This window comes from Canis lupus, chromosome 19 (genome assembly GCF_003254725.2).
Source record: "Canis lupus dingo isolate Sandy chromosome 19, ASM325472v2, whole genome shotgun sequence".
NCBI lineage: Eukaryota > Metazoa > Chordata > Mammalia > Carnivora > Canidae > Canis > Canis lupus.
This window is the reverse complement of record NC_064261.1, coordinates 41,156,557-41,184,071: the sequence shown is the minus strand read 5'-3', so window position 1 is coordinate 41,184,071 and position 27,515 is coordinate 41,156,557. Positions and strand designations below refer to the sequence as shown.

At 38.7% G+C, this 27,515-nt stretch overlaps 1 protein-coding gene and 1 long non-coding RNA gene across 4 annotated transcripts in view; one reads left to right on the top strand and one right to left on the bottom strand.

Annotated features, from left to right (window-relative positions):
• The window catches only part of LOC125753025 (uncharacterized), a 114,876-nt gene extending 97,394 nt beyond the window's left edge, over positions 1-17,482 (top strand). The window contains exon 7 of one of the 3 annotated variants that reach the window (XR_007403837.1): positions 16,871-17,482. This is a non-coding gene — a long non-coding RNA (uncharacterized LOC125753025). The remainder of the gene's footprint in view (positions 1-16,870) is intronic. The other 2 variants (XR_007403836.1, XR_007403835.1) reach the window with 2 other exon arrangements.
• Positions 1-27,515, bottom strand: part of THSD7B (thrombospondin type 1 domain containing 7B) — a 735,307-nt gene that overhangs the window by 13,758 nt on the left and 694,034 nt on the right. Inside the window, exons 19-24 of the mRNA XM_025430666.3 lie at positions 27,066-27,183; positions 11,033-11,178; positions 4,815-4,974; positions 3,582-3,755; positions 3,387-3,482; positions 606-688 (exon numbers count right to left, since the gene is read on the bottom strand). Coding sequence (XP_025286451.1) covers positions 606-688; positions 3,387-3,482; positions 3,582-3,755; positions 4,815-4,974; positions 11,033-11,178; positions 27,066-27,183 — 777 coding nt within the window. The remainder of the gene's footprint in view (positions 1-605; positions 689-3,386; positions 3,483-3,581; positions 3,756-4,814; positions 4,975-11,032; positions 11,179-27,065; positions 27,184-27,515) is intronic.

The window sequence follows — 27,515 nt, the reverse complement described above, 5'->3', positions numbered from 1 at the left end:
CATGACATAATATATGCACTGCTCACTATGAGTGCCATTGATTAGAACACATTGCACATCCTGCATTAATTCCTGAGCAGTCATAAATGGGAGTTAAGAGAGAAGAACAGAGATAAAGAGCTCTGCTTTAAGAAAATGTGTGCACATGAGCATAGTACTTTTTCTCCATAGCCGAATATTTAACTTATTTAAAATGAACTAAAAATTTACTTGTACCATAGTCATCAAGTGTAATCAATTTTATTCAATATTAGCAAATATGAACATTTATAATATCTTTCTAAATAGATTGACTAGATGGAAGGCTAAGAATGAAAGAATAAATCAACTGAGAACAATTATTGATAAGCAGAGCTAGTATGAATTAGCTGATAGGCAGATTTTGTTATAGATGGAGATATATAGAAAAAGACTGTTTTACTTAAGACCTGGCCCTATTAAAAAAAAAAAAAAAAAATCCTTAGTAGCTGTGATTATTCCTGCAAAGTCCTCTAGATGGTACCGTGAGTACATGGAACTGCTGTTGGGGCTGTAGCCTACTGGAAAACACACAACATATGCAGAAGACAGCAATTAACTGTAGAAGGCTCTAGCACAGGACTCACCTGTGTACAGTAGGAAAAAGGTTTTCTGCAGGCTGGATTACACTGGCGAATAGCAGCAGGACGTGCCTGAGGGGAGCAGCCTCCTACAAAAACCAAACCAAAACAAAACAAAAAATAACACAAAAACCCACCATCATCATTTGTGGACTTTTCTATGATAAACATTATGTTTTTTTTTCCTCTCAGGCACTGGCCACTCTGTAACAGTATTATTTTTTATATGTATTTGCCTATACATGGTCCAGCTTTATTTTATTGATTACTCTAGGAAGAATTGTTCAAGATGAGAGGCTCTGCTAACAAGATGTTTGCAGTAGTTTTTATACCTGCTTATTGGCAATGTCATTCTATCATATGGCTCTGCTCGAGGGCAACATCTGTGTGCTGGGCCAAGATCAGGAAAAGAATGGATGAAATTTCAGTTTAAGTTCAGGAGCAGAAAATATATCTGCTTAAAGACTCATTCTATGTGTAGTTTTTTCCAGTGCCTGAATACCCCAAGTAGGCAATAAGCCAATTGTCAACAACCAAATGCTAAAGGAATGCCACTAATAGATTCATGGACCACACTAGCCAAGTCTTTGGTAACATTTTAAAATGTATCGCAACCAGAATACACACACACACAGAGTCACATATAGAGCTTCACACATTTTTAAAAGTAAATGTATAAGGTCCAGGAGAAGCAGTCATACATCTGATACAGTACTTGCAGGTATGCAAGATTTTTGAGTAAATGGATGGAATAAGGTGTCTATAATCTGAAAATCATTTACATATTAGTCATGACTTTCTGGATTCAAAGTACTAGCCTAAGAAGATGATGTATTATTTGAGGACAGGATTTAAAGTATTTGAATACTGGTTTCATTTCTAGATTCTAGCTTTTGTCTTAATACAATTGTCACCCAGTTATAGTTTATGACTTTGTAGCTAGCAAAAAGCTTTGGGTTAAGATTGTAGAGGAAACATCTACGTTTTGCCTGAGAATGAAACAGCTAAATTCCTACTGTTACTGGAAGAATAAGAAAATAATCCCCAGAGGGGGAAAAAAACAAAACAAAACAAAACAAAAAAAGCCTACAATCGAGAACTATACCTATGTGTGAAATGGATAATTTGGACATTAGTGGCAATAACCACATGGTCTTGGTGCTACCAGTAACTGCTTGCGGGGGAGGGTTGTTTCCACTCTTTTAACCAGTGTTCTCCAAAGAGCAGTGCCTGTACCCCTGGGGATAGAATCTCTAGAGGATTGGTTAGAAAATACTAGAGTTTTTATAGTTCATACAGTAGTTTGTTTAAATTTAAAACTGAAATTAAGCTGTAATACGTAGCAGCTGATAGTAATAACCTGAGCTCATCATTAGATGGCCCGGTTATACACTGTGCACCAAGTACTCTGCAGAGACTTTGACAGTGTAGCCCTCACCAGCCAATGCTCAGCATGATGCGGAGGATGCTGCTTTTGGTATTCCTGATTAAATAGATTTACAGTGTATTTAGTTTCAACCATAACTTACAGAATGGGCAAGCAGCTTAAAATAAATTACCGTATGGATAAACTATGGGTTAGAGGGAATACAATAATGCAAATATAGGCAAACTAGACAAAGGCGGAGCTGAAAATTCTTCAATTCCCACAGAAGAATAGAAATTCTCTCATTGATACAATAAGCTTTGTCAGCTGCAGTAGCAGTAAAACAATATTTTTCAGAGAAGGCATTAACAAACTTTAAAATTGAGATCATTTGCACAATCAAATTGTAGCCACTGTCATAAGTGAGGAAACCTTTGCTCAGTCTGTGTAGATATTAAATAGTGACAACTAGAAAAATATCCAAAATCGAGCTTCCAGTGCATGATGCAAACATCTGTAACTTACAGCAAAGAAGTTCTGCACTATTAATGAATATATTTTATTATATCTTTATCCATCCTTTCAATTCAACTTTGTACGTGTTTTATAATACGATACTGGAGCATAATAGTGCAAGAAGAGGATATGTTGAGATGGGTTGTCAAAAACTTTTTACTGAGAAGGTACATGATTTAAAACTTTAGAGACTGTTGCTTTAAACTGTCATGTCTGTTTTTCAGCCATTGTCTCAGAACACGATATTTAAGGAAATTTTACTATGTAAGTTGTTTTATATATTATGGGTCTTTGGATCAAACTGTTTGCTTTCTAAGATGCAAAGGTCTATTACTCAGAGCCATAAGAATGAAGTCTTGCCATTTACAACAACATGGATGGACCTGGAGGGTATTATGCTACGTGAAATAAGCAAGACAGAAAAAGACAAATACCATATGATTTCACTTATATGTAGAATCTAAAAAACAGAATAAGCGAACACAACAAAAAAAGAAAGCCAGACTTACAGATACAGAGAACAAACTGGTGGTTGCCAAAGGTAGGGGTAGGGGGTGGGTTAGGTGAAATGGGTGAAGAGGATTAAAAGGCACAAATTTCTAATTATAAAATAAGTCACAGGGAAGAAAAATGCAGCATAGGGAATAGAGTCTGTAATACACTCATCATGGTGGGCATCTTGTATATAATTTTTGGATCACTATGTTGTACACCTAAATCTAATTTAATGTTATATGCCAAGTATACTTTAATTAAAAATTTAAAACAAATGACAATTTGCTATGAAGATCATCTAAGTCCACCTGCCCAGTCTTTTGCTTATAATTTGTAAGCTAATTCTTCTCACAAACAGCAACACTCAGAGATCTTTTTGAAGTGCCCACACAAATCTTAGGCAGGAATACCTGTGACATTAATGCCATCTGAACGTTGGCACCATACAGTTCGTTCATTATTGTTCCAAAGACTTGCTTTCCATGTGTAGTGATAACATTTGCCTCCTGCAAGTAAATACGATAACAGCGGTTCTATTATACCTCACATAAAAACAGATAAGCATTGATCAATCAAGGCTGAGAACTGAAAAGTGCTCTTGGTACCTGTACAAGGGCGTGTTTCTAGAACCTGCTGGGGGCAGCTGTCTTGGTTCTCAAAAGACTGAACTATAAATGTCCTTGACCTAGATTGGCGGCCCATTGTCTCAAAGCTTCTTCCATTGATGCAGGTTAATTCGCATGTGCTCCACTCAGACCATTCCGTCAAATGGCAGTCTCCTAGATGATGGTGCAGGACAGGGCAAGGAAAATAATGTGAAAACTAGCACCTGAAAACATTTATGTGGACAGGGTTCACAGTGAGATTTGTGGTGAAGGCACAGTGATGTAGGTTGGTTGTAGGCACTATACATTCTACCTTGACCAATTTTCCACTTAGAATATACTAAGAATGATAATTTTTTTATTTAATCTAGTTCAGCAAGAAAGTATCAAAAGCTAGACGGCCATTACTCCAAATCATGATAGTCTTGTCTAGAGGACACCATGTGTTTTTTACTAATATAGTAAGCTTTTCAAAAGGGAGATACAAAAATGATAGCAACTCAGTTTTCAAAGAGCCACATAATGTCATAAAGTAGACGTTCATTGAAAGCATGTAACAGGAAGAAACTGGTCTCTGAAGTGGAATATCCTTGAGGCTAAATGATGTTTAATATTCTAAACATACATAATTGTGTGCGTGTGTATACATATATATGTGTACATATGTATGTGTTTACACACATGTGGATATATTCAGCCACTTTAAACTTAGGCCATACAAGGTAGGTTGGTTATTAGGATTAAAATCACCTCATGCATTTTCTGTAATTAATAATGACTTTCACGATTACAGAAGGCTTTCATGAACCTACAATCTTACTTGCTCCCACCACACCCTCATTCAGGGATTCATCAACTCAAGGATCCAGTCAACATTTTTTGAGTACTGGCCAGTGTACTAGATGTGGTCGGGTTGGGCATTATTAACACATTTTTCAGACAGAGCAACTATAGGTCCAAGGCACTAGACTCTAGGTCCCTGATAAAACACCAGTGATGTGGCAAAATTTCTACTTCATTCTTAAATTTCCAAATCCAGTGCTTTTTTTGCCTCTCACCTACTTTACCTGCATTGAAGCCGTAGAGGTCTCCCAAAGTGATAACTTTATTGCATTTTTAATTTTGATTAATGCAAAATTTCAGTTTTGATGAGCGCTTCTCCAGAAAAATAAAATAGAAAATGAATTTAAAAATCACCAGGGAAGTCCCTCCCAATCACTGCAAACTGCATACCTGGGCAAGGCACAGAACATGGCTGTTTCAGGATGCTGTCTTGAAAGGGCATTTCTCCACACAGTGCATCATCTACACTTATAGCCAAGTCAGAGACTGAACCATTGTGGACCACACAGGACAGGCTGCGGATCTGGAATCCTTCCCCACAGTCTCCACCCTATCAAAGGAAAGGATGCTGTCAGAATTACCCAAACAGTTAGCATCTTCCATTTTTTGCTCCTACCACCTCTTGCTCAAGAAAATCAGCAGTTTCCTCCTCTTGGGAATTATCTATGATTGTTGACAATAAAGCATCACTGAGCAATTCTCCTAGAGCTGATAGAAGAGAAGCTGAAGTAGAAATGCAAATTTATTCCATGGAATTTATGAACTCAGAATATGACGATTCATTTTGGAACTCAGCCAGGATCGACTGAAAAAAGAACAAACAATACAAAATTTGTCTAGGTATATGTATTAAAATGGCCTAATCCATAATCACTCCCCAAGAGAGCATGTATGGCCGGGGGGCACACATTTCTCTCTTTGCTGTTTTTCTTTTGCAGGGAATTCAGTACTTTCTCATATGGTTTAGATGGGGTTTCTAATAAAACACTGATTTCTTTCCTGCCACAAGAAGTTGTTTTCCCAGCATGCCTCCTGTGTTGAATAATGTTCTTTGAAGGTACTTAATACAAATCCCACTCAGATTTTTCTGGGCAATTAGAAAAAAATTGTGCAGTGTCTCACAGAAACAGAAACTTCGAACAGGAAAGCTCTTAGTGGTTATCTGACCTAACCATCTGCCTGATGAAAGGTTTCCTATTATAACATTTTTGGCAGATACTCATGAGTATTTTCTCCTCAGTTTTTGTCAGGTGCTCATACATCAAAACGAAGTCCACTGGACATTTGGATAGCTTTAGAGAGTAGCTCTGTTTTTCTATAAATACCTTAGAAAACAGAGCTGAAGGCAGAGCTTCTCTGCTAAGGAAGTAAAATCCTAGGATGACAAGAGTCGGGGTAAAGAACTATAGCAGGAATGGAGGAAAAGCAGATACAAGGTAGTGTGTCACCAAGCTGGCCTCAACTTTACAAACAAGCACAGCTGGTTTCTTGGTCACCCGTACCTTCCATGCAGGCCGTGTTGTAACACCAATGTCCCAGTACCATCCGTGATAGGGGAGGGAGGCAATCCCAGGCAATGCCCTTAAACTTCTGAGGAGTGTTACTAAGAAGTTCTCACTAAGTGCAGAAGTCAGTGGAGGAGCTAGAGTTTTCATGACTACTGCTCATACAGTGGGAGAGGGGAGAGATAAGGAGCTAGAGCGAGCTCCCATCTCTGCACTTGTGCTGCTGCAGTCAGGGATGTCATGTGCTATCATCGATGAATTCATTATTAGGTGTTAGTCTGGTAACTATGCCCTGCACTGAGAAACTCGGTTTAATGTTCTTTTTATGCTATTCCCCTTGCTGGGGCCAAAAACTGCTTTCCTGAGGCTTTGGAGCTGCTGTGGCCTTTGGAATGGCAGGAGCAAAGGAAGAAGAGGTGGTTGACTAATGCAGTTATGACCGTGGGCCAGGGTATGGAGCAGGTCTGGGGACCGAGGGGCCTGCTGAGCACCAGTCAGGTGCAGGCACTGTTGCAGCAGCTGCTGAGTGCCAAGGGCAGACTACTGGACATCCAGGCTGGTACGGAGTGGCCTCTGAGAAAAATTCTTTACATAATAGGGAATTTAGGATTCAAAGACCTACTGGCAAGAAAGAAAAGGTCCAACATAGAGGAGGTCCAAGTTGTAGCAACTTAAAGCTTGAAAATCTGAATAGGCCCATAAATTGGGGCCATCACCTTTGCTTCTAAATATGTTTGAACAAGAATTATCATTTGTTTATCTAAGATGGCAAATCTCACACTAGATTCATCAATACTTCATAATTGCTGTAATCATTTCTATGGCTATTATGAATCTGTCAAAAATGCACCTTAATTTTGAACCTACGTGCAGTTTTGGGGAAATTCAGAGTTAATTCACAGTAGATTCATTTTGCTCTCGTAAATGTTCACTCTCTGAAGTGTAAAATAGTATAAGTTTAATTTCTTTTTTGGGGGAAGGATCTCTCTTGGAAACTATTATTCCAGATGATGGATCCATTGCAGAATTGTCTAAGGTGTTATATTTTGCTATAGAGTACTTGGAGAGAAGAGTCAGAAGACTGCAGCATGTATGAAATTTGAAATTTCCTGTCTGGAACCTTGGGTAACAGAAGATACAGTTGATTCGCGTTTTGTTTGACATTCCAGGAGATGGAGTGTGAAGAAATGACAGGAAACAAGTCTCCATCAGGGATCCCTTTAAAAACCAAGACAAACAATAATATGCTCCTAGTATGTGTCCATAGTCAACCTTAATCTCTTCTATCTTTGACAACAGCGGCCGTAAGAGGAAGAGAAATCAGTATCAGAATGATAATCTCATTCATAAAGCAAGCATTCACTCATTCTCATTCATGAAGCTTTATACACTAGAGACTAAAATCAGACCCAGGCTTCTGTGAGCAAGACTGTCGATAAGCGAGGATTCTCTCACCGACTCTCCACTGTCCGCATTATTAATGGATGTTTTTATATGCTCCGAATTGGCATCTCCACCAGATGTGAAAAGGCAGATGGTGATAATAATCATAATCATAGTTCTTATCAAAATTATAATAGCAACAAATTTATTGAGCTCTTAATGCATGTCAGGTACCATGATAAGCACTGTATAAAAACTATGTAATCCCTACCAAAAGTTCCTAGAGAAATAGGTACCATTGCTACTCTCCTGATAGAGATAAACAAAAACCAAAACAGACTTGGAGAGCTTAATAAGTTGGCAAAATTTACAGAGCTAAGAACTGCCAGAACCTTGACCAAAATTAAGCCCACTAGACTTAGTCTGAGCACCTAAGGCAGATTCATCAACATATGTGTGCATACATGTTATCAACTGAGGAATCTGGAAAGAAAAAGAAAACACTAAAAAAAAAAAAAAACAAAAAAACAAAAAAGTGAAGCCTGAGGATAAACACTCCTTGTGCTAATCTCTTTCTATAAGATAATGGCAGAACTGGCACATCCATTGTGCCACTGATAGTCTGATCCACTGGATGGCAGTGGGCCATTTGGACGTCACAGCCACCTTCAGGGAACAAGCTCCCACCCTGTATTTATTTGGCAGAAGTGCAGCTGTGAGAGAAGTGATCTTCCTTTGTGTGCAAAGGTCCACGGGTACTTCCAAACTCAGTAATTCCAAACTCTGATTACATATACATTTAAGAAAAGGCAACCTGCTACAAAGATACTGGGTTATCTGTCTCACAAAGAGTTCACGGTTAGGCTTCAAGAAAAGCAGAAATGCAGCTTGAACTCAGGCAACGTTCATCAGGGAAATACAAATCAAAGCCACAATGAGATACCACCTCACACCTGTGAGAATGGGGAAAATTTAACAAGGCAGGAAACCACAAATGTTGGAGAGGATGCGGAGAAAAGGGAACCCTCTTGCACTGTTGGTGGGAATGTGAACTGGTGCAGCCACTCTGGAAAACTGTGTGGAGGTTCCTCAAAGAGTTAAAAATAGACCTGCCCTACGACCCAGCAATTGCACTGTTGGGGATTTACCCCAAAGATACAGATGCAGTGAAACGCTGGGACACCTGTGCCCCGATGTTTCTAGCAGCAATGGCCACAATAGCCAAACTGTGGAAGGAGCCTCGGTGTCCATCGACAGATGAATGGATAAAGAAGCTGTGGTCTATGTATACAATGGAATATTCCTCAGCCATTAGAAACGACAAATACCCACCATTTGCTTCGACGTGGATGGAACTGGAGGGTATTATGCTGAGTGAAGTAAGTCAATCGGAGAAGGACAAACATTATATGGTCTCATTCATTTGGGGAATATAAAAAGTAGTGAAAGGGAATAAAGGGGAAAGGAGGAAAAATGAGTGGGAAATATCAGAAAGGGAGACAGAACATGAAGACTCCTAACTCTGGGAAACGAACTAGGGGTGGTGGAAGGGAAGGAGGGCGGGGGATGGGGGTGACTGGGTGACGGGCACTGAGGGGGGCACTTGGGATGAGCACTGGGTGTTATTCTGTATGTTGGCAAATTGAACACCAATAAAAAATAAATTTATGGGATCCCTGGGTGGCGCAGCGGTTTGGCGCCTGCCTTTGGCCCAGGGCGCGATCCTGGAGACCCGGGATCGAATCCCACATCAGGCTCCCAGTGCATGGAGCCTGCTTCTCCCTCTGCCTGTGTCTCTGCCTCTCTCTCTCTCTCTCTCTGTGACTATCATAAATAAATAAAAAAAAAATTAAAAAAAAAATAAAAATAAAAAAAAATAAATTTATTATTAAAGAAAAAAAGAACTCAGGCAACGTTCAACTCCTTTCATCATGATTCCCTTTCTCTTTTGCCTCTTTTTTTTTTTTTGGCATGTCACCTTCTATGTTCATTCTCCCTTCTGAGTGACTTATTTTAGCTACAAGGTAGTAAAATGTGGCAGGTAAGGGTTCCTAAATACACTATCTATCTTCAAACAGCTTCAGTTCCATTCGAAATTTTTAAGGAAGAATGCTGAATGAGCTGTTTGGGTAAGAACAATGAACTACAGACTTGTTTTTCAAGAGCTTTGCCTGGATTAGGTTGAACTGCGGAGTTTCCTCCTGATTGGAGGTGCCAATGAACAAGAATAAGCTCAGCTAGAAATCAGAAGCAGCTCTGAAATTTCTGGATACACTTGCTGCTAGGGTCTCCAAGGGCTTCCAAGCCTGGGTATCTCCAATGGATGCCAAGCCCCTCAGCCCCACACTGGCAATTCTACAGAAAATGTTCATAACCCACCACTCTTGCTCCTATCATTCTCCAAAAGCTTAGTATGTGACAGCAAAAGGAAACCCTACATGTGGCAGTGCCCCATAATGTCCCCAGACAAGTGGGCAGATCTGTATGTTTGAAAAAGGCTCCTTACCCCCGAGAAAAGAAAAAGGGAAGGCATGAAAGAACATGTATGTTGTATGCCTGGAAAGACTTGGAGCAGGGGGTTTTTATCAGGCCTCTTCCCTTTTCTCCCTGCCCTCTTAATTTTTTCTCCCTTCCCCTGCAATGGGTTCCTGAATTCTTTGAGTTTATTTTCTCTACTCTGTCAATAGTTATCACCGTGCTAAGGAAAAATATTCCTTCCATTTCTTTATTGGGATTCCAAGCAGCATTTAAAAATTGCTGAAAATTTAGTAAAGAAGATTTTCGACTAGTAGACAAAGTATCCATATTTAAAGCCATTAGGTTACTATTGAATTAATGAGCATGGTTATCTTATTTTCTGTAAAAAGAGACTGAACAAATGTAGCACACATTTTTGTTCCTCTGGGACTTATTAAAATACATGGGCATTTAACTTCTGCAAGATAGTAATGCTGCATGACAATGTCATCCTGACAGGAACACTAAACATCTCTATGAGAATACTCTGCAGATTTCTTAACACATAATCACAATTATTGTTACCTAATTAAAATGTGCTTTGCAATATGAACCGAAGGATAAACTAGTAAAATAAGAAAATAAAGAAAATCAATGTGCTTTTTCTCACACAAGAAACCACAGAGAAAATGTGGTGGAGGATCTTTGCTGATCCAGCAAAAGCTCTGGGTATATGATATATGATGTTGCGAGGCATTTATATTTCAGGTCAATAAAAAAGTAATCATTGAGGAAAATGGAGTAACCTTGGTTCGTGTAATAATGTTAAAATATAACTTTCATACACTTTTGGTTTTCTGCCCATATGCAAGATTTTGCCTAAGCCTAAAAATGCCTCTTTTAAGAAATACGGTACCCAGCAAGCTATGCATTTCCATTGCATCAGGGTTTTGCCTAATTAAATAACACTTGATATTTTCAAGAAGCCAAGAACATAATATTGTATTCCTGAGGCTACCTAAGAGAATGAATGAAAGCCCCTTGACCCTGTTAGAATCAGTGCCTAATGAATGGCTATTTTCCTAGCAACAACACTTGGCATGAGGTTAGACTTTTGGTTGTAGTTTTGCATGAGCTCTATTGTATAAAAATACATCGTGCCAGGCCCCTGGTGCTGTAAAATTTATTCCATCAGTGCATAGGTTGCCCAGATGCTTCAGATGTACTAAGCAGCATTTCTTTAAGTATCATCAGGTGACCTACCTCCAATTTACATGTGGACCAGTTTCCGAGGACCCAGCTGTAGCAGGGTGTCACTGGGCAGGTTTTCTGCTGGGTGAGCTCTGTGGGGCACGGCCGTCCTTCTCCTTGGGTTGGCATAATTATAAATCGAGTCCGGCTCATTCGACCTAAAATGATAAGGAAGGCGTTGGCTTTTTGTTTACAGTCTGGCTTAGAGAGGGAATTAAAAGACAGAATGTTGCCTGACATGCATAAGTATTCATAAAATATGCTGAACTTTGTCATGGCTGGCTCTCAGGTTTCCTGCCATTTTAAGTTAGGTCTCTAGGGACACACAGGTTCTATAAGGTCTGCATAATGCTTCAGGTTTTGGAATTCTGTCTGCCTTCTACTTCTTTAGTCTTCTGAACTCCAAACTCTGTGTTGTTGCCCAGACTGACCCTGTAAACACTGGGGGAATGTTTGTTAATTCAACAAATATTTATTAAGCTCCAGTATGATCTAGGCGTCTTGCTATGTGCTAGGGATACAGGGATGAAATTGCCAGATATAGCTTCTGCCATCATGGAGCTTGTATTTTAGGCTAAGATTAAAAATATTAAAAATAGAGTTGTACCTTTGTTAGGTTCTAAATTAGCAAGTAGAGGAAAAATTGCACACAACCCAAATTACTCTAGAAAATTACTTAGGAAGGTGCCACTCCAAGGTTTCCAGGCTATCTCTCAATTAATATGGACAATCTTCCTACAATTTAGGGCCAAATTCTTTTTTTCATAAGATAAAGTTGTTAGCTTCTGTGAAGGAGGCATTATGTTTGAAAACACATGTTCAAATACCAGTATTCCATTTCATATATATATTTAAAAAAAGGGAAACTGGTTAATGGGAATAGCCAAGGAAAGAGCAAGGTACCCATGTCATTTTATGCCCACTCAGAGGCATCAGGTCATAAACCCATTAAAGGAGAATAATGGACAGAATTTAAATGTCCATGTTTCTCCCTTGCTCTCTCCCCCACTCAATCCTGTCCTCAACTTTTTTTTGTTGTTGTTGTTGATGAGGTACTATATGCAAGTAGTTTGTTATGGGGATATATGCCAATCTGGAAGAAATCAGAAAATACTTCCGTGAACAGCTGACCTTTAAGCAGAAGTCTAAAGTCAGCCAGACATGATGTACAGAAAGTGTCTCATGCTGAAGAAAGGACATGTAAAGAAGTCCTGAGATGCAAAGGAGTAAACCCTATTTGAAGAACTGGCCGAAGGCCAATGTGGCCGAGAAAGAGATAGATGAAGGATAGGTTGAAGCAATGCCATCAAAGCTGTTTAAAGTGGGATCCTTTAGTTGATATCAAAGATTCTAGATTTATATATTAAGAAAAATGGAAAGCTAGAAAGGACTTCAACACAGAATTCACTTGAAAGCCCTGGGTAGGAGTAATTCTCAGATGCCCTCAAGTTCAGAGACAAGTAAGAGTGACTCACCTTTCAGTGGACTAGACCTCTTACTGGCCACCAGAAGATTTTTTTTTTTTTTTTAAAGATTTTACCTATTTATTCATGAGAGACACAAAGAGATGCAGAGCGAGAATCAGGCTCCCTGCAGGGAAGGGACTCAATCCTAGGACCCCAGGAGCACAACCTGAGCTGAAGGCAGATGCTCAACTACTGAGCCATCCAGGTACCTCTGGCCATCAGAAGATTGGGTTTTGTAGTAAACTAATTCCCTCTGAGAAGACCTTTGAGGAAAACAGGAAAACTAGGAGGTTTTGGGTTTTGTTTTAAATTAGGCTCCACTCCCAGTGTAGAGCCCAACACAGGGCTTGAACTCACCACCCTGTGATTGAGACCTGAGCTGATACCCACCATTTGCTTCAACGTGGATGGAACTGGAGGGTATTATGCTGAGTGAAGTAAGTCAGTCGGAGAAGGACAAACATTATATGTTCTCATTCATTTGGGGAATATAAATAATAGTGAAAGGGAATATAAGGGAAGGGAGAAGAAATGTGTGGGAAATATCAGAAAGGGAGACAGAACGTAAAGACTGCTAACTCTGGGAAACGAACTAGGGGTGATAGAAGGGGAGGAGGGCGGGGGATGGGAGTGAATGGGTGATGGGCACTGGGGGTTATTCTGTATGTTAGTAAATTGAACACAAATAAAAAATAAATTAAAAAAAAAAAAAAAAAAAGAATTGGATGCTTGGGATCCCCAGGTGGCCTAGTGGTTTAGCGCCACCTTCAGCCCAGGGCGTGATCCTGGAGTCCTGGGATGGAGTCCCACGTCAGGCTCCCAGCATGGAGCCTGCTTCTCCCTCTGCCTGTGTCTCTGCCTCTCTCTCTCTCTCTCTCTCTTTCTCTCTCTGTCATGAATGAATAAATAAAATCTTAAAAAAAAAAAAAAAAAAGAATCCTATGCTTAACTGACTGAGCCACCCAGGCACCCCTAGGAGGTTCTAATCGCTGCATGCTCCATTCCTTGAGGTTTGGGCTTCTGTCCCTACCATGGTGCTTCACATATATTAGGCACTAACTGAATATTTGTTTAATTCATATTTTCATGATATCTAGTATCTGAAAATATGTGATGATATATCAATACAATTATTGAGCAGGTACCAAATACTAAGGTAATATTCTAAATACTGACATGCTGAAGAATATTTACAACCCTAAAGGAAAATTCTTCCTATATTATGGATAAGGAAAATGAGGGAGACTTTAAGTCACTTGTCTAAGGTCAAAAAACATGAGTAAGTTGCAGAATAGGATTCAAACTCAAAGTTTTGTTCCAGAGGCTGCTGTATTAGCTCTGGGTTGAGAGAGCAAGGATAGCTACTTACCATAGTTTTTCATAGGAAACATAAAAAGAACTTTGGATGAAGGTAAAATTTGAGTCAACAATGACACATGCTTGGTAAACAACAGTATTGACCCATTCTGCAAGTGCCAAGTTCCTATGAAGACGATGCATTTTTGAACTGGTGTTCCTTCCAGCATCACTTAAATCATACTGGTTGGACACATTAGTATGAAATGTTGCCCCTGCTTGGTGAATGCATTTGGCTCAAGATTTTACATTAATTCTTGCTTGAATACTCTTCAGTTTTATAATAATCTTTATGTTTATTCTCTTGACCTAAATGCCTGTTACCCTAAACGTCATTATAATTGCATTCTATTCTATCCATCGCTGTGAGAATAATAGCAATGCAGTGTTGCCTTTATCACAGCTAAAGAGGCTCTATTTTATTACAAGCAAATAATTTCTAGTTTGTTCTTGAATTGGTGGCATGCAGATGGCCATTACTTTGGAACTTTTAAAAATTATTTCTATTAAAGTGACTGATATCTTTTGCTGGACATAGAGGTGGGGGGAACCTAATGTATTCAACAGAAAAAAATGATGCTATTACTTTTTGAAATGATGAAGTCTTAAAATCATTCATTGAAAGCACAGCCATATGACTTCCTCTGCCTTTTGCTATCCTAACACAAAAATAAGGTTTTCAAACAATGCCAATTACTACCAAGAACACATTTTTAAAACCATAGAGCTTATAATAATCCTATGTTTTGAAGTATATTGTCTTGTTTAAATGGCTAATATTAAAGTTCAATGACAAAAATATTGCTAATGAAGGTATGAGTGTATAAAAGGTTTCTGTGGGGTACTTAATATCTTTTATTAAGTTCCCTTTTAAAAAAGATCTTATTTATTTATTTTGGAGGGCAAGAACATGAGCAGGGAAGGACCAGAGGGAGTAGACTGCTCACTGAATAAAGATGTGGTGTGTAATACACACACACACACACACACACACACACACACACACACACACACTGGAATTATTACTCAGCCATCAAAAAATTGAAATCTTGCCATTTGCAATGACGTGGATGGAACTAGAGTGTATTATGCTAAGTAAAATAAGTCAATCAGAGAAAGATAATTATCATATGATCTCACTCATGTGAATTTAAGAAACATAACAGAGGATCATAGGAGAATACAGGAAAAAATAAAATAAGATGAAATCAAAGAGGGAGCTAAACCATGAGAGACTCTTAACCATAGGAAAGAGATTGAGAGTTACTGGAGGGGAGGAGGTAGTGGGATGGTGTAACTGGGTGATGGACATTAAGGAACGCATGTGATGTAATGAGCATTAGGTATTACATAAGACTGACAGGGATGCCTGGGTGGTTCAGTGGTTGAGTGTCTGCCTTTGGCTCAGGGCATGATCCCGGGGTCCTGGGATCAAGTCCCACATCAGACTCCCTGTGACGGAGGCAGGGCTCAATTCCAAAACCCCAAGATCATGACCTAAGCCTAAGTCAGCCACTTAACCAAGGCACCCCTCTTTTTTCTCTTAAGTCAGGTATTTGGGTTATATAAATAAATCAGAGAAAACACCCCCCAAGTTATTCACTCTTTCACAAATTCTGAAGTTGTAAATATTAAATCTAGCTACATGGAATACAGGTGGTATCAATAAGGAGGTCCACCATCTCCAATGGTAGTAGTCTAAAATTGCCTGGGATCCCACATACAAAACTGGATGGAATATTCAATCAAGCAATATCTCTTAACACTGGTTATTCTAAAAGGAACCTGTAAAATCAGGAGCCTAAAGAAATTGTTTTGGTGATAGTAAATTTTCATGTGACGGGTAAAGCAGTGGAAAATGTGGTCAAATTAAAGATATTTAAAGTTTCAAGGTGATATAGAATATAAGAAAAAGAGAATTTTAAAATAGCTGATGTATGGTGAAAAGAAACCTGGACTTGGCATCAAAATTCTCTAGTTGAAAACAGTTCTCTCAAATTAACAGCTCATAAATGATGTGACTACATAGAAGTATTTTAACTCCTCTGAACATGAATTTCCTCTTCTGTAAAATAAAGTATACAGAAAGTTCTTATTTTCTGAGGATAATTCATGCTGGGGAAAATGCCACTTAATAATCAATCTGCTTGGGCAGCCCAGGTGGCTCAGCGGTTTAGCACCACCTTCAGTTCAGGGCCTGATCCTGGAGTCCCAGGATCGAGTCCCACGTCAGGCTCCCTGTGTGGAGCCTGCTTCTCCCTCTGCCTGTGTCTCTGCCTCTCTCTCTCTCTCTCTCTGTCTCTCATGAATAAATAAATAAAAAATCTTAAAAAAATAATCAATCTGCTTAAATGGGAATTAAATTATTTTTAATAAATAACAAAGTCTAAATGTGACTTTTTCTGGAACTGAAAGGTATGCAGGTGAGTTTATTTGATCTAATATCAACTACCATGTAGAGGATAATTGCAATAATGAATCATTAGGATGAATAATAAATCAGCTACTAATATTTCTCATGTAATTTTATAATTACCCTATAAAATCAATTTTTCATGACTGGCTTTTGTAGTTTGGTCATCAGGGTCTTTGGCCTTCCACTCACTTTTCATCAATTTTCTCAAGTGCTCCCTCTAATCTTTGGTGTACAGATTGTTCCATTTTGTATCCTTTTGTTCTGGGTACAGAAGCTATTTGCAGCTAGAGACCGAAGATGAAATGACAGAACATGTCAGTGTAGAAAGGTTGTTGGTTGAGGGATGGCTTCATACATGGCCAGTTCATTAGTGAATATTTTGACATTATAAAGGGTTTGGCTTCCTCAGAACTCACAATTATGCTGATTCAGGTGAAAAATACTGAGATGACAAGATTCCTGAGAGTCATCTCATCTTGATTATATAAATTAAAAAATACCATATATAAATCACCTTAACAGTATGTCTAAAATAAACAGTATGTCTAAAATATAGCAAACTTCTATTTTTAACCTTTATTTTAATAACTAATATTTCATATCTATTCCTAGAACGGGCCTTGGCTGCTTTTACTGGTATTCTACATGGCTTATGATACGAAATGCATGCAACTATGAAGTCCTTAATGATTCCCAACCCACCAAACGTCTTACACCATAGCTTGGATTTCTTCTGCCCTCAGAATAAGAGTGAAGATTGCTACCATGCATAAACTAGTGCTTCCAATCTGAAAATAGGGGCATTTTCTTTGACACTCTGTCTGGATTCCCCTTGTTTGGTTTATGTTTTTCAATAAAAGTAAAAGATACAGGACTAGGAATCTCTTTGGAACCTGAATTCAATAGTAGCTATAGATAAGGTGTTTAACAAGCAGTACCAATGAGATGTAGAAACAGAAATTGACTCTGTTCATCTACTCATCAGGCTATAAAAGAGAGAAAAGGACTCCTTTACAAAATATGTTTCCAATTTAATAAAGACCCAAATTATAGTAGGGTATGTTAGCTAGCAATTCTGAGTCTTTTCCTCTCCTCTCTTGAGGAATATTGGGAACTCATTATGAGCAACAGTGATATTGGACCTACTGTTAAATTAGCAATAATTACTTGCAATGAAAGAAAAAGAATTACATGGTAAGAACTCGATTAAAAAAACAGACAACGAAAAAAAAAAAAGACGAGATACACAAATGGTAACACACACACATACACACATGCACACACCACATACATACCCAAAGAGAAGCCTATATTGGTACCTGCATATAGGTTTAAAGCATATTGGATCACATTCTCATTGAAGTATTCAGACTTTATTCTGGGGCTCCACTGACAAAGGGAATGTGGAAAATATAAGCAGTAAAAAACCTCTCAAAACTGTTTAAGTATTTGTTAATTTATAAATTCATAAAAGGAAATGGAGTCAATGCAATTGTTCTCTGACCAGACTTTCAGATCCAGGGAGCCAGCCATCATGTATCTTTATGTTGCATGCTTTACACAATAGTTCTTCTGTGGCCCTGACTATGGTCACTAGATTAAATGAAAATTATGGTTTTGATGGCTCTGGACAGTTTGAATATGACCAGGCAAACAATGCAAAGTATGTATGTAGGGTACAGTGAAAAAGGAAATGCAAGAATAATGAGCAATAAAGAATATACCTGTTTTAACCTTAAATAGTTCATTAAGTAAAATATCTGAGCAATTTAGAGGAATATTCCCATAAACTCCAATGCACCGTAGACATATAAATATAGTAACAGTAGTATAAGAAGTCACTCTGAGCTTATAGCATGTTATTTGAATAATATGACTGGTTTGCTTTCCACTTGGGCATTATTTCTTTTAAGTAGGAACTGAGTTTTCAAGGCTTATGCATAATTGTTGGCAAGGAATGGTCTTCCAGAGCTTACATCTACAAGGGACTGGCCAACTTATACTATGAAGGATGGGGCTCAATGTCACTAACCTTGATTTGATGGTGGTCCTTTCTGATGTGCACTGATCAATTAGGTTATTGAATACAGTGTTTCCACTTTTAAGTATTTCTTCCTATGAATTTATTCTTAAGCTTTTGGTGCCTGCTACTTAATATTAGTAGCAAATACTAGCAGATGACAAAATAAAAAGAAGCAAGGGGATCCTAGCAAAAACCTCATTAATAGCTGGTCATGTCAATCTATTAATCAATTTTTATCACATATGTTTCTGGTTAAGGCAATTTATTGTATAATACCTTTTGTCATTGCGAAAGTATTCCTTGTTAGGAAGGGAGGGACTAAGTTACTTAAGTGAATATAATGTGCTATGATACAGAGGTGATACAGCATATTCTTGCTTAGTTCTTTTTCCTTCCTTACCCTTCTTGCTTTGTGGCCCCCTTCTCCTGAGAGCATCTGTTCTTCCCACCACCCTCAAATAAATCACTTCAACAAGAATCTCAATCTTAGACTCTGCTTTAGACACAGTTATTACTATTCTCACTTCATAAACTGAAGCTCAAAGAGTTAAATATTTTTTGCAAGATCACCCAGCTAGCAGGATTGGAACAAAGATCTATACTACTCCAAAAGCATGTGCTTCTCAAAGGTTTTCATCTGGTCCAAGTCAGGCATCAGGTGTTACGCTGTAATTGTCAGACTACTTGGATAAGACTGAGATATGTACTTAGTCTACTCTGCAATAAATATGTTGTCTGGGGACAACACAGGGTGTTGAGCCACTGGGTGGCTCAGCGGTTGAGTGTCCGCCTTTGGCTCAGGGTGTGGTCCTGGAGACCCGGGATCGAGTCCCACAGCAGGCTCCCTGCATGAAGCCTCTTTCTCCCTCTGCCTCTGTTTATGCTTCTCTCTCTCTATGTGTCTTTCATGAATGAATAAATAAAATCTTTTAAAAAATGTGTTGTCTGTATTAATAAATTTCCTATTTTCTTTTAGTAAAAAAAGTAATTATAGTACTAATGTCTTCCACTCTGATAGCTCTTTATTGTTTTGGGTACTTGTCAGTAAATTTCTGAAAGCATTGGAAGGTTACAGTGTCTAAAATGTTCAGTTAATTTCATGGGGCTCTTTAGACTGGAATCTACTATTTAATTATCTTGAAAATATCACTTTGAGGTGCCTGGCTGGCTTTGTTGGTAGGATGTTTGACTCTTGATTTTGGTGTCGTGAGTTTGAGCTGCAAGTGTGGTGTGGGGTTTACTTAAAAAAACAACAAAAAAGTACTGCCTGGATTTTTTTTTTTTATCAAAGTTTAAGTGTAAACATTGTTTTAAATATACACTCTGGTGAAGGTGGATTTGGAATCAATGTTGTTCTCTAATGTAACAGAGTGGGAAAAAAATTTGGCCCTGATCTGCAACTGATCTTTGGCCTATGGTTAGCATTGCTACAGATGGAAGACATGGTAACAGTTCTGCATTCAGAGCTATGGTCCAAGAGTTTCCCCTATAGAGGGATTCCTTGGTCTATCTGAAAATTGCTGCAGGCACCCAGATACCTGTCATCCTAGAGAACACTCAATCAGGCAAGATAAAGGTTCCATAAGCCTTTCATAGTAAAGTAGGCTAGTCCGAACCCTATCTATCTAGGAGTGAGGTCAGCTAAGTAAGAAATAACAAGATCATAGTTTTAGAGATCAAGACAGACAATGGTATCATGCATTAGGACAGAAGATTAGGCACCTTTGGCTTTGCTTGGAAATACAGAGCTCCAGACTTCGTAGTGTGCTCTGGGCCACTCACTTCCCATTCTACTCACAACAATCACATGTCAGTCCCATTAAAAGCTAACAAAACTTGATAGACCACTGTAAAAACCTATACATAGCAGAAATATCTCAATAAGGAGCTTCCATTGTGATGCAAGGGCAGAGAGAGTGATTCTGGCTGTCCTGCAGCTACAGTGTCCATCAGAGTCAAATGTTTCCCTGGTAGTATTGTCTCCTTGCAGCTACATCCCAACTGATGGACTAGATAATATGCAACATTATTGATTATGAAATAAGTATACATTTAGGAGGCTTAAAAATCTGAGGGACTTCTTAAAATCCTTACCACCCTTTGTGTTCCAATCTGAGATCCATTTTGTCTTATTTTTTAAAATATCTATAAGTTATGAGAATTTTTACAAAAGTGATACACAGGGCCATGGACATAGCATAAACATACACAAGTACAGTGTCAGATGCAAAGGGGCAAAGTGGAACAAAGGGGGCTTTGGAGACACCTGAACCCGGGTTTGACTCTTTCCTTGGTAACTGACAAGCTACATGACCTTGAGCAGGTTACCTGTTTATCACCTCACCTGTAAAGTACTGCCTATGCCTATACTTTGTAGTGTTGTTGTAACAAGTTCCTAAAACACTCCTGGCTATAACATCTGTGTCTCTGACCAACAGATGTTAAAAAGCAATTATTGTAACATTTCATCAGTTTACAGATAAAAAGTAGTGCAAGTGAGTTCTGCAAAACCTCGTTCAAAGTCCTACAACTTGCCATGGGAAAAGCCAGCTTGACAGCTCAGATCTTCTGGTTTCCTGTTCAGTCTTTTGTGTTCCCCATTCTGCCGTTCTAATAATTTAGCTTCTTATTCTCTTGTCATAGGAACTAATTGCTTGATATAAGAAATATGTTTGAAGTGTTATAACTGTTGGACTGTGCCTGATAAAGGATACCACACTGGAAATACAGACACTAAAAATGACAGTTATACAGACACTAAAAATGACGGTTACTAGCTTACCTTTGCTAAAAAATAATAATAATAATAAGCAAAATCACTAAGTTGTGGTACTTTGGAGTGAATACAAAATTATTTTTTCATTATAGGCTAGAGTTGACAGAAAAATTATATGCCAACTGGGAAACAAAGAATCAGGCTGGATTACATAACATGGAAATTATAAACTCATATACATTGAATTAAAAATATGAAATAGGAAAGAAATCATAGTTTGGGATTAATGACATTCTTAGAGTGTTATCAGTTAAATAATAATCATGAATAATTCATGATATGCTAAATTTAGGGAGTTCTACATTCCATTGAACTGATGAAAATTCAACAAAGAACATGACTAATCCAAATATTAAGCTCTTCTATTACAAGCTTTGATCTTTGAAATCTATCTAAAAAGATCCCTTAGTGGAAGCTTAGAATCAGTCTCTCTCTAACGTGAAATAAATTGGATTCGAACTGTTCTGACCTTGAAATCTTTAACACAATTAGAAAGTATATGCCAAGCATCAGGTGTACATTAAAGAGGCAATCCAGACACTTGGAAAATAAAGGAAGAGCTCATTTCAAAATCTCTTCCCAGATCAATGTAGTTCTGTGGATCTGATGGCGAAGTATGGCTTGTGAGGGAGCATCTGAGACATCTAGCACACCAGCGTTTGCCTGACAGGAGCAAATTTATAAACTGAGACAACTAACTGTGTGAACTTTTTTGCCTTTGATAAAGAAGTCAGCCGAGAGCCGCAGGTGCTGGAGTCAGACTCCCGTGCAACTTGCTTGCCCACTTTAATGCGACTAAATAAACTATCTCTTCTCATGGTTTCTGTCCCATTGCCACCACCAGTTGAAAAAATGAAAGCGGCTCATACAAAAGACAGCCGCTGGCACACTGTCTCAGAAGGGAGAAGGTACAGATGCTTTTCAATGATAGTTTCCAATCCTTTCAGCTCCAGAGTTTGGTCTCTTTTAAGAAACACATTCATCTGTGCCATACATTTTTGCTTTTGATTATCACTGTTTGCTTATTGCTTTTAGGTCGTGCTGCACGAGGATTAAGGCATGATCTAAATACACAATTCTCTCATTTTGGACACATTACTATCTGCCCATGGCGGGGGTAGGTGATGATCAGAAAACAGTGGTGCTCTTAAGACTGGGGCTGCAACTGGGGAGAAGTTTGGGAGCTGTGGGGTATAATGTAATGTAACCACAAAGGCTGCCTCAGCAATATCAGAGGGTGGGTGTTTAAAAATTCTATGGCTATGTGTCCTATTCTCCTTTGTACCGTTCAATTTATTTAAGACTGAAATAGGGCACAAATATAATTAGAAAAATACTTTAGTTTTAGGTTTTTGTCTGTAGGTCCTGACAGCCTTGCATGTTAGAGGTAGTCAGAAAATGCTTGTGAAGTTGAGTAAGAGCACTATCCCACTATCCCCCACTCCCGTGCAAAATACTTGATCTCCTTATGCTCCGTCACATGATCTGTTTGGGTTTCCTCTTGGACACTGGCCATTTTTGTGTTTATTTTCTCGGTTATTTGCTATCTGTCTTGTCATCACCATCCAATTTTCTACTGGAATATTTCTTTAATAAAGTCAAGGGACTCTGTTTGCCTGGGGTCCTTTCTCTTCCCTACAGTGTGGCCTCAGCTGTTGGGAGAATGCCCAACACTCTGAAAGCATCCGATGAATATTTGTAAAACATATGAATACACTTCTACAATCCTGTCTTCGAGAGCAGATGTCTAAATAGCACGGTCACCATATAATTTATTTTTCACATTGCCACTTTTGACAATGAAAGAAGACACTGTAGGTGCCAGGATAACAGGTAAAAAAAATTCAATCTTTGTTGGATGAATAAAAGGAACATGGAATATACACTCATTTAGATCACTGGAGGGTCTGACAGATATCAGGATTATGGAATAATACCTTGAATTAACATTTTATTTATTTAAAATTCAAATAAATTTTAATTTTAAAATATGCTTTATTATTTAAAAATTATTTTAAAAGTATTTTATTATTACATCTAACAATTCAGAAGATCGAGACATCTAAAGGTCAAGAAAGGATTCCCAAGAAGATATACTAATAGACCCTTATAAATTGGCTAGAGGTGGTTTATAACTAGTGTTACATTGAATGCCAAGGGATACTACTTATTTGACTTCCAAATGTTTTATGCAACTTGATTTCTCTAAGTAGTTAACTTTTCTTCCTCAGTCCCAGTGGTATGTTAGTTCACAAAATTACTTCCTTAGGAAACCCTTGATTGTTTCTCTTTATTATTCTGAGGCTTAGAAAAGGTGAATTTAAGTTCAAACTCTAATTACCTAAAATTCTCCAATAGTGGGATTCAGATATGGAAAGGTTTTTCTTTTGTTTTTGTCTAACAAACGGGCTGTTGCATCCACAGTACTAACAGAGCTGTTTGAAAAATTAAAGTAATACCTGAACACTAAACCTACAGTTAAGGCTCTTATTTTTAAAGGTAGCATATTAGCATAACACAGAGATATGTCGAGTTTCACTGACTTTATACAGTGGCAGAATTAGGACTGCCAGGCAAAAATAATAATAAACAGATATATCGCCTTTGCATTGAACACATTCTTGTCCTAAGTAATGGTACTTATGAATATGCATTTAGTTAGAAGGTGAGGAAAACTGGCAGGGGTTGGCTGCCTTTGGGCTCGTGATCCAGTCTGTAGGCTCGTCCCCTTTGAGTTTTCTCCTATGATCCAGAACCACATGAGCAATGACAGATATTAATTGAAATTCCTCCTATGTGTCAGTTACTGTGCTCATGGAAACTGGGTGGGGGGAGGGGGGATTTACCCACGAAGAACCCAAACAAGGTCTTTGGCCCCTCAGGTATACAGAGTTACAAGTGATTCAATATGGGTGTGAGAAGAGAGTAACAGGAGGCAGTAGTGAGGGGAGTGATGGTAAGATGTTCCACCTAAGGAAAAGTAGCACACACTCAAGGGTGTGAATGAAATACACTGTATTAGAACAGAGAGAGCCAATGTGCCGATGGAGGGTGATGGACATAGAGAGGCAGGCATGGGTGAGATCCTACACGTCCTTGTGGACCACATTTACAGTACAGACTTCATCCTTTCTCTACTTTTCCATGCTACCCTTTACCATTGTAAAAGTCACACTCCCCAGAAGACCCATGAGGACAAGATTGCAGTGTTTATAGCTGTGGAATAGCCAGGGTGAGTCATTACCGGACAGAGGAGCAACCAGTTCTGACAAAAGACATCACTAGTATGAAAAACACCTCTCATTTGCATGAGTCTGTAGTGAACTCATCAACATACAATATCACCTGTTTGCTTGTTTACCATCTGTTGTCCTACAACTATATAGTAAACTCCATGAGAAAAGGGCAAGTGTCTACCTCCCATCCACTGCTGCATCCCTAACACACTGAACTAGAACTAGCACATGGGTATTTGTTTAATGGCTAAATGACTCTTCAGTTAATAGGAAAACAATTGTTCAACTTTGAGTTTTTAAAATACACTTAGGCTGTTATTATAATGTATAGATTTTAAGTGGGGTGAAAGGATGAGAAATGATATTGGGAGACAGAGTGACTAAGTCTATAGAATTTTCCTTGAAAGATCCTAGGGAGTCTCTAATGACCCTTTCTACTATTGAGGGCTAAGAACATGGAGATGGAAATTAACATACAATAAATACCCATGATGTGTCAATTACTGTGCTAGGTGTTCATATACTTTGTATCATTTAATTCTCAAACTAAAAACACCTCCAGTGTGCATGAATTCTATTTTATAGATAAAGAAACTGAGAATCAGATTAAGTAATTTGCCTAAACAGCTGCAATTTGAACCTAGATTTACCCAACTTTAAAGTGGATGCCCAAGTGGAAACTATAACATGCTATTGATCAGAACATTTGAGGAGCAGTAGGTCAATAACTGAAATCTTGAGATTTACCATTTGGTTTCCTGAGGTTCCTTATAGGCTCTCAGCTGTGCAGGAAATGGCATGTCATTATTGGACATTGTGACTCCCATATTTTCATTGTGGGTGATGTTCTTTGCAGAGTCATTTTCAGTTTCCTTAGGCCCATTTTCCTCATACAAATCCTGACTACTGCTTTCATCTCTACGCTCTCCAAAATCTGAGAGCTAAGTTCACAGAAGAACCCCTTTTCCATGCTGCATCCTGCCCCAGTTCCTTAGATAATCCCAACTGAGGGAGATAATTATCTGCAACCCCAGCACACTTATTTGGGAGGAGCTGAGAAATGCATCTATGTCCTAGTGCCAATGGTCCAGTCACTTCTAGAAACCTGCTCCCAAATATTTTTGTTTGGCAATCAGATCCAGGTCTTGGTATACTCTCCTCCCAATCCCGATTCCATGATTCTTGCAATTTACAATTCTTCCTTTCTTCTCCCCTGTTTAGTGCCTAGCCATACAACAAGATTTTACCCTAGGGCCCTCCTCCAGTAACTGACTCCTACCTTGGGATAAATTAGAACTCTTTTTCAGAACCAGAGTTCTATCCTAAACCATAGGTTCCAATTATTTTCTTTTTGTGCTCTCTTCTATGGACAATGTCTTAATCCTCACTTGAGGCTGATGCTGGAGTGCCATCTATATATCCATTTGCCAAGCTTCTGAGTATCATTTGCCTTTCATTCCTTACCATTGCATATCATTTTCCCACTAGGATCCTGGGAACTTGTGGTAATGGTTGCTATCTGTTCACCACAGATTTATATTCCTTTTCCTCCATAGTGTAACACTATTGCTGAGAAGTGACTGGACATCTAGAAGCTACATTTGCTGCCCAATCATCTTGCATTGAGCTGGGAACATGGGACTAAATTTTGTATAATATAGATGGAAGGGATGTATGCTACTTCCAAACTGTCCCATAAAAACCTGCATGGAGCCAACTGGATGGCACCCTCCAGAGAAAATTGGTTATGTTAAAGTGATAGACCCTCCATCAGCCTGTGTCCTTGATTGACTTTTTTTTTTTTTTTTCTTGATTGACTTTTTAAAGTGCAAACAACCCCTCCTTTTATGTGAGTGAAAAATTACTCTCTAGTCTAAGATATTAAGCTATTGTGACTTGGGGGTTTCCCTGACACAGGATCAGCTATACTTATATAATACATACTTCTTCCAAAAAACATGGAGGCCTTTTTTTTTTTTTTTTTTTTTTTTTTTTTTTTAGAGAGGTCAGGGGGCAAAGGGAGAAGAAGAGAATTTAAGCAGGCTCCACACCCAGCGCAGAGCCTGAGGCAGGGTTCCATCTCACAAGCCTGATATGACTTCAGATGAAATCAAGAGTCAGATGCTTAGCCAACTGAGCCACCCAGGAGCCCCAAACTTATAACCTTTTGAACAAACACTGTCCTACTGGGCTAGCAGCTCCTCTAGTGTCTGCCACTGTGACCAGGTCAGTTTTGCAACCTCTACTTAGACATAAAGGACTGATACAAGATCAAATTCTATCTTGCTTCCCCTCTGGGTCAGCTTCATATTCCCTCTACTGGCCAACCTTATGCCCATTTGTCAAGCTATGACATAGAGAAAGATAGTTAGAGACCAAACTATGGGGGTGCCTGGTGGCTCAGTTGGTTAAGTGACCAACTCTTGATCTCAGGGTTGAGAGTTCAAGACTCATGTTGGGCTCCACACTGGGCATGGAGCCTATTTAAAAAAAAAATTAAATTGGGATGCCTGGGTGGCTCAACAGTTGGGTGTCTGCCTTTGGCTCAGGGTGTGATCCTGGAGTCCTGGGATCAAGCCCTGCATGGGGCTCCCTGCATGGAGCCTGCTTCTCCTTCTGCCTGTGTCTCTGCCTCTCTCTCTTTTTCTCTCTCTCTCTTTCTGACTCATGAAAAAATAAATAAAATCTTTTTTAGAAATTTAAATTAAAAAAATTAATAAAAAAATAAAAACCAAACTGTTTGGTAGGAACACACATGGGGAACCCAAATACCTCCATGGCCACAAGTCTTTGAACATTCTGTCCAAGCTGTCCATCCTGAGAGCTGACAGTTGACCACACATTCTACCAGGCAGTGAATGCTCACTTTCTGGGGCTTCTCCAAGTTACGCTGCAGATGGAAATAAAATATGATTTTACTGCAGAAATCATATCACTGTCAAATCAAGTCACTATCCTTTCATGAGAAAAACTTTATTCTCTGCCCTTTAATCCATGATAATAATCTTTCTATATTTTGTATGGAAAAATATCCTTTCTTATATAAATTGATGGCAGTCCTAGGAAATGGTTGTCCTAACTTCACAAAATAGAAGTTTGTTGGCCCAACTTTCTTTCTTTTTTTAATACTCAACTATAGAATAGACCTGCAATTAGGGTACTGGGAAAGTAGGCAGTTATGTGACACAGAAATCTGTCCTCACTTAGCAAACACAGAAACAG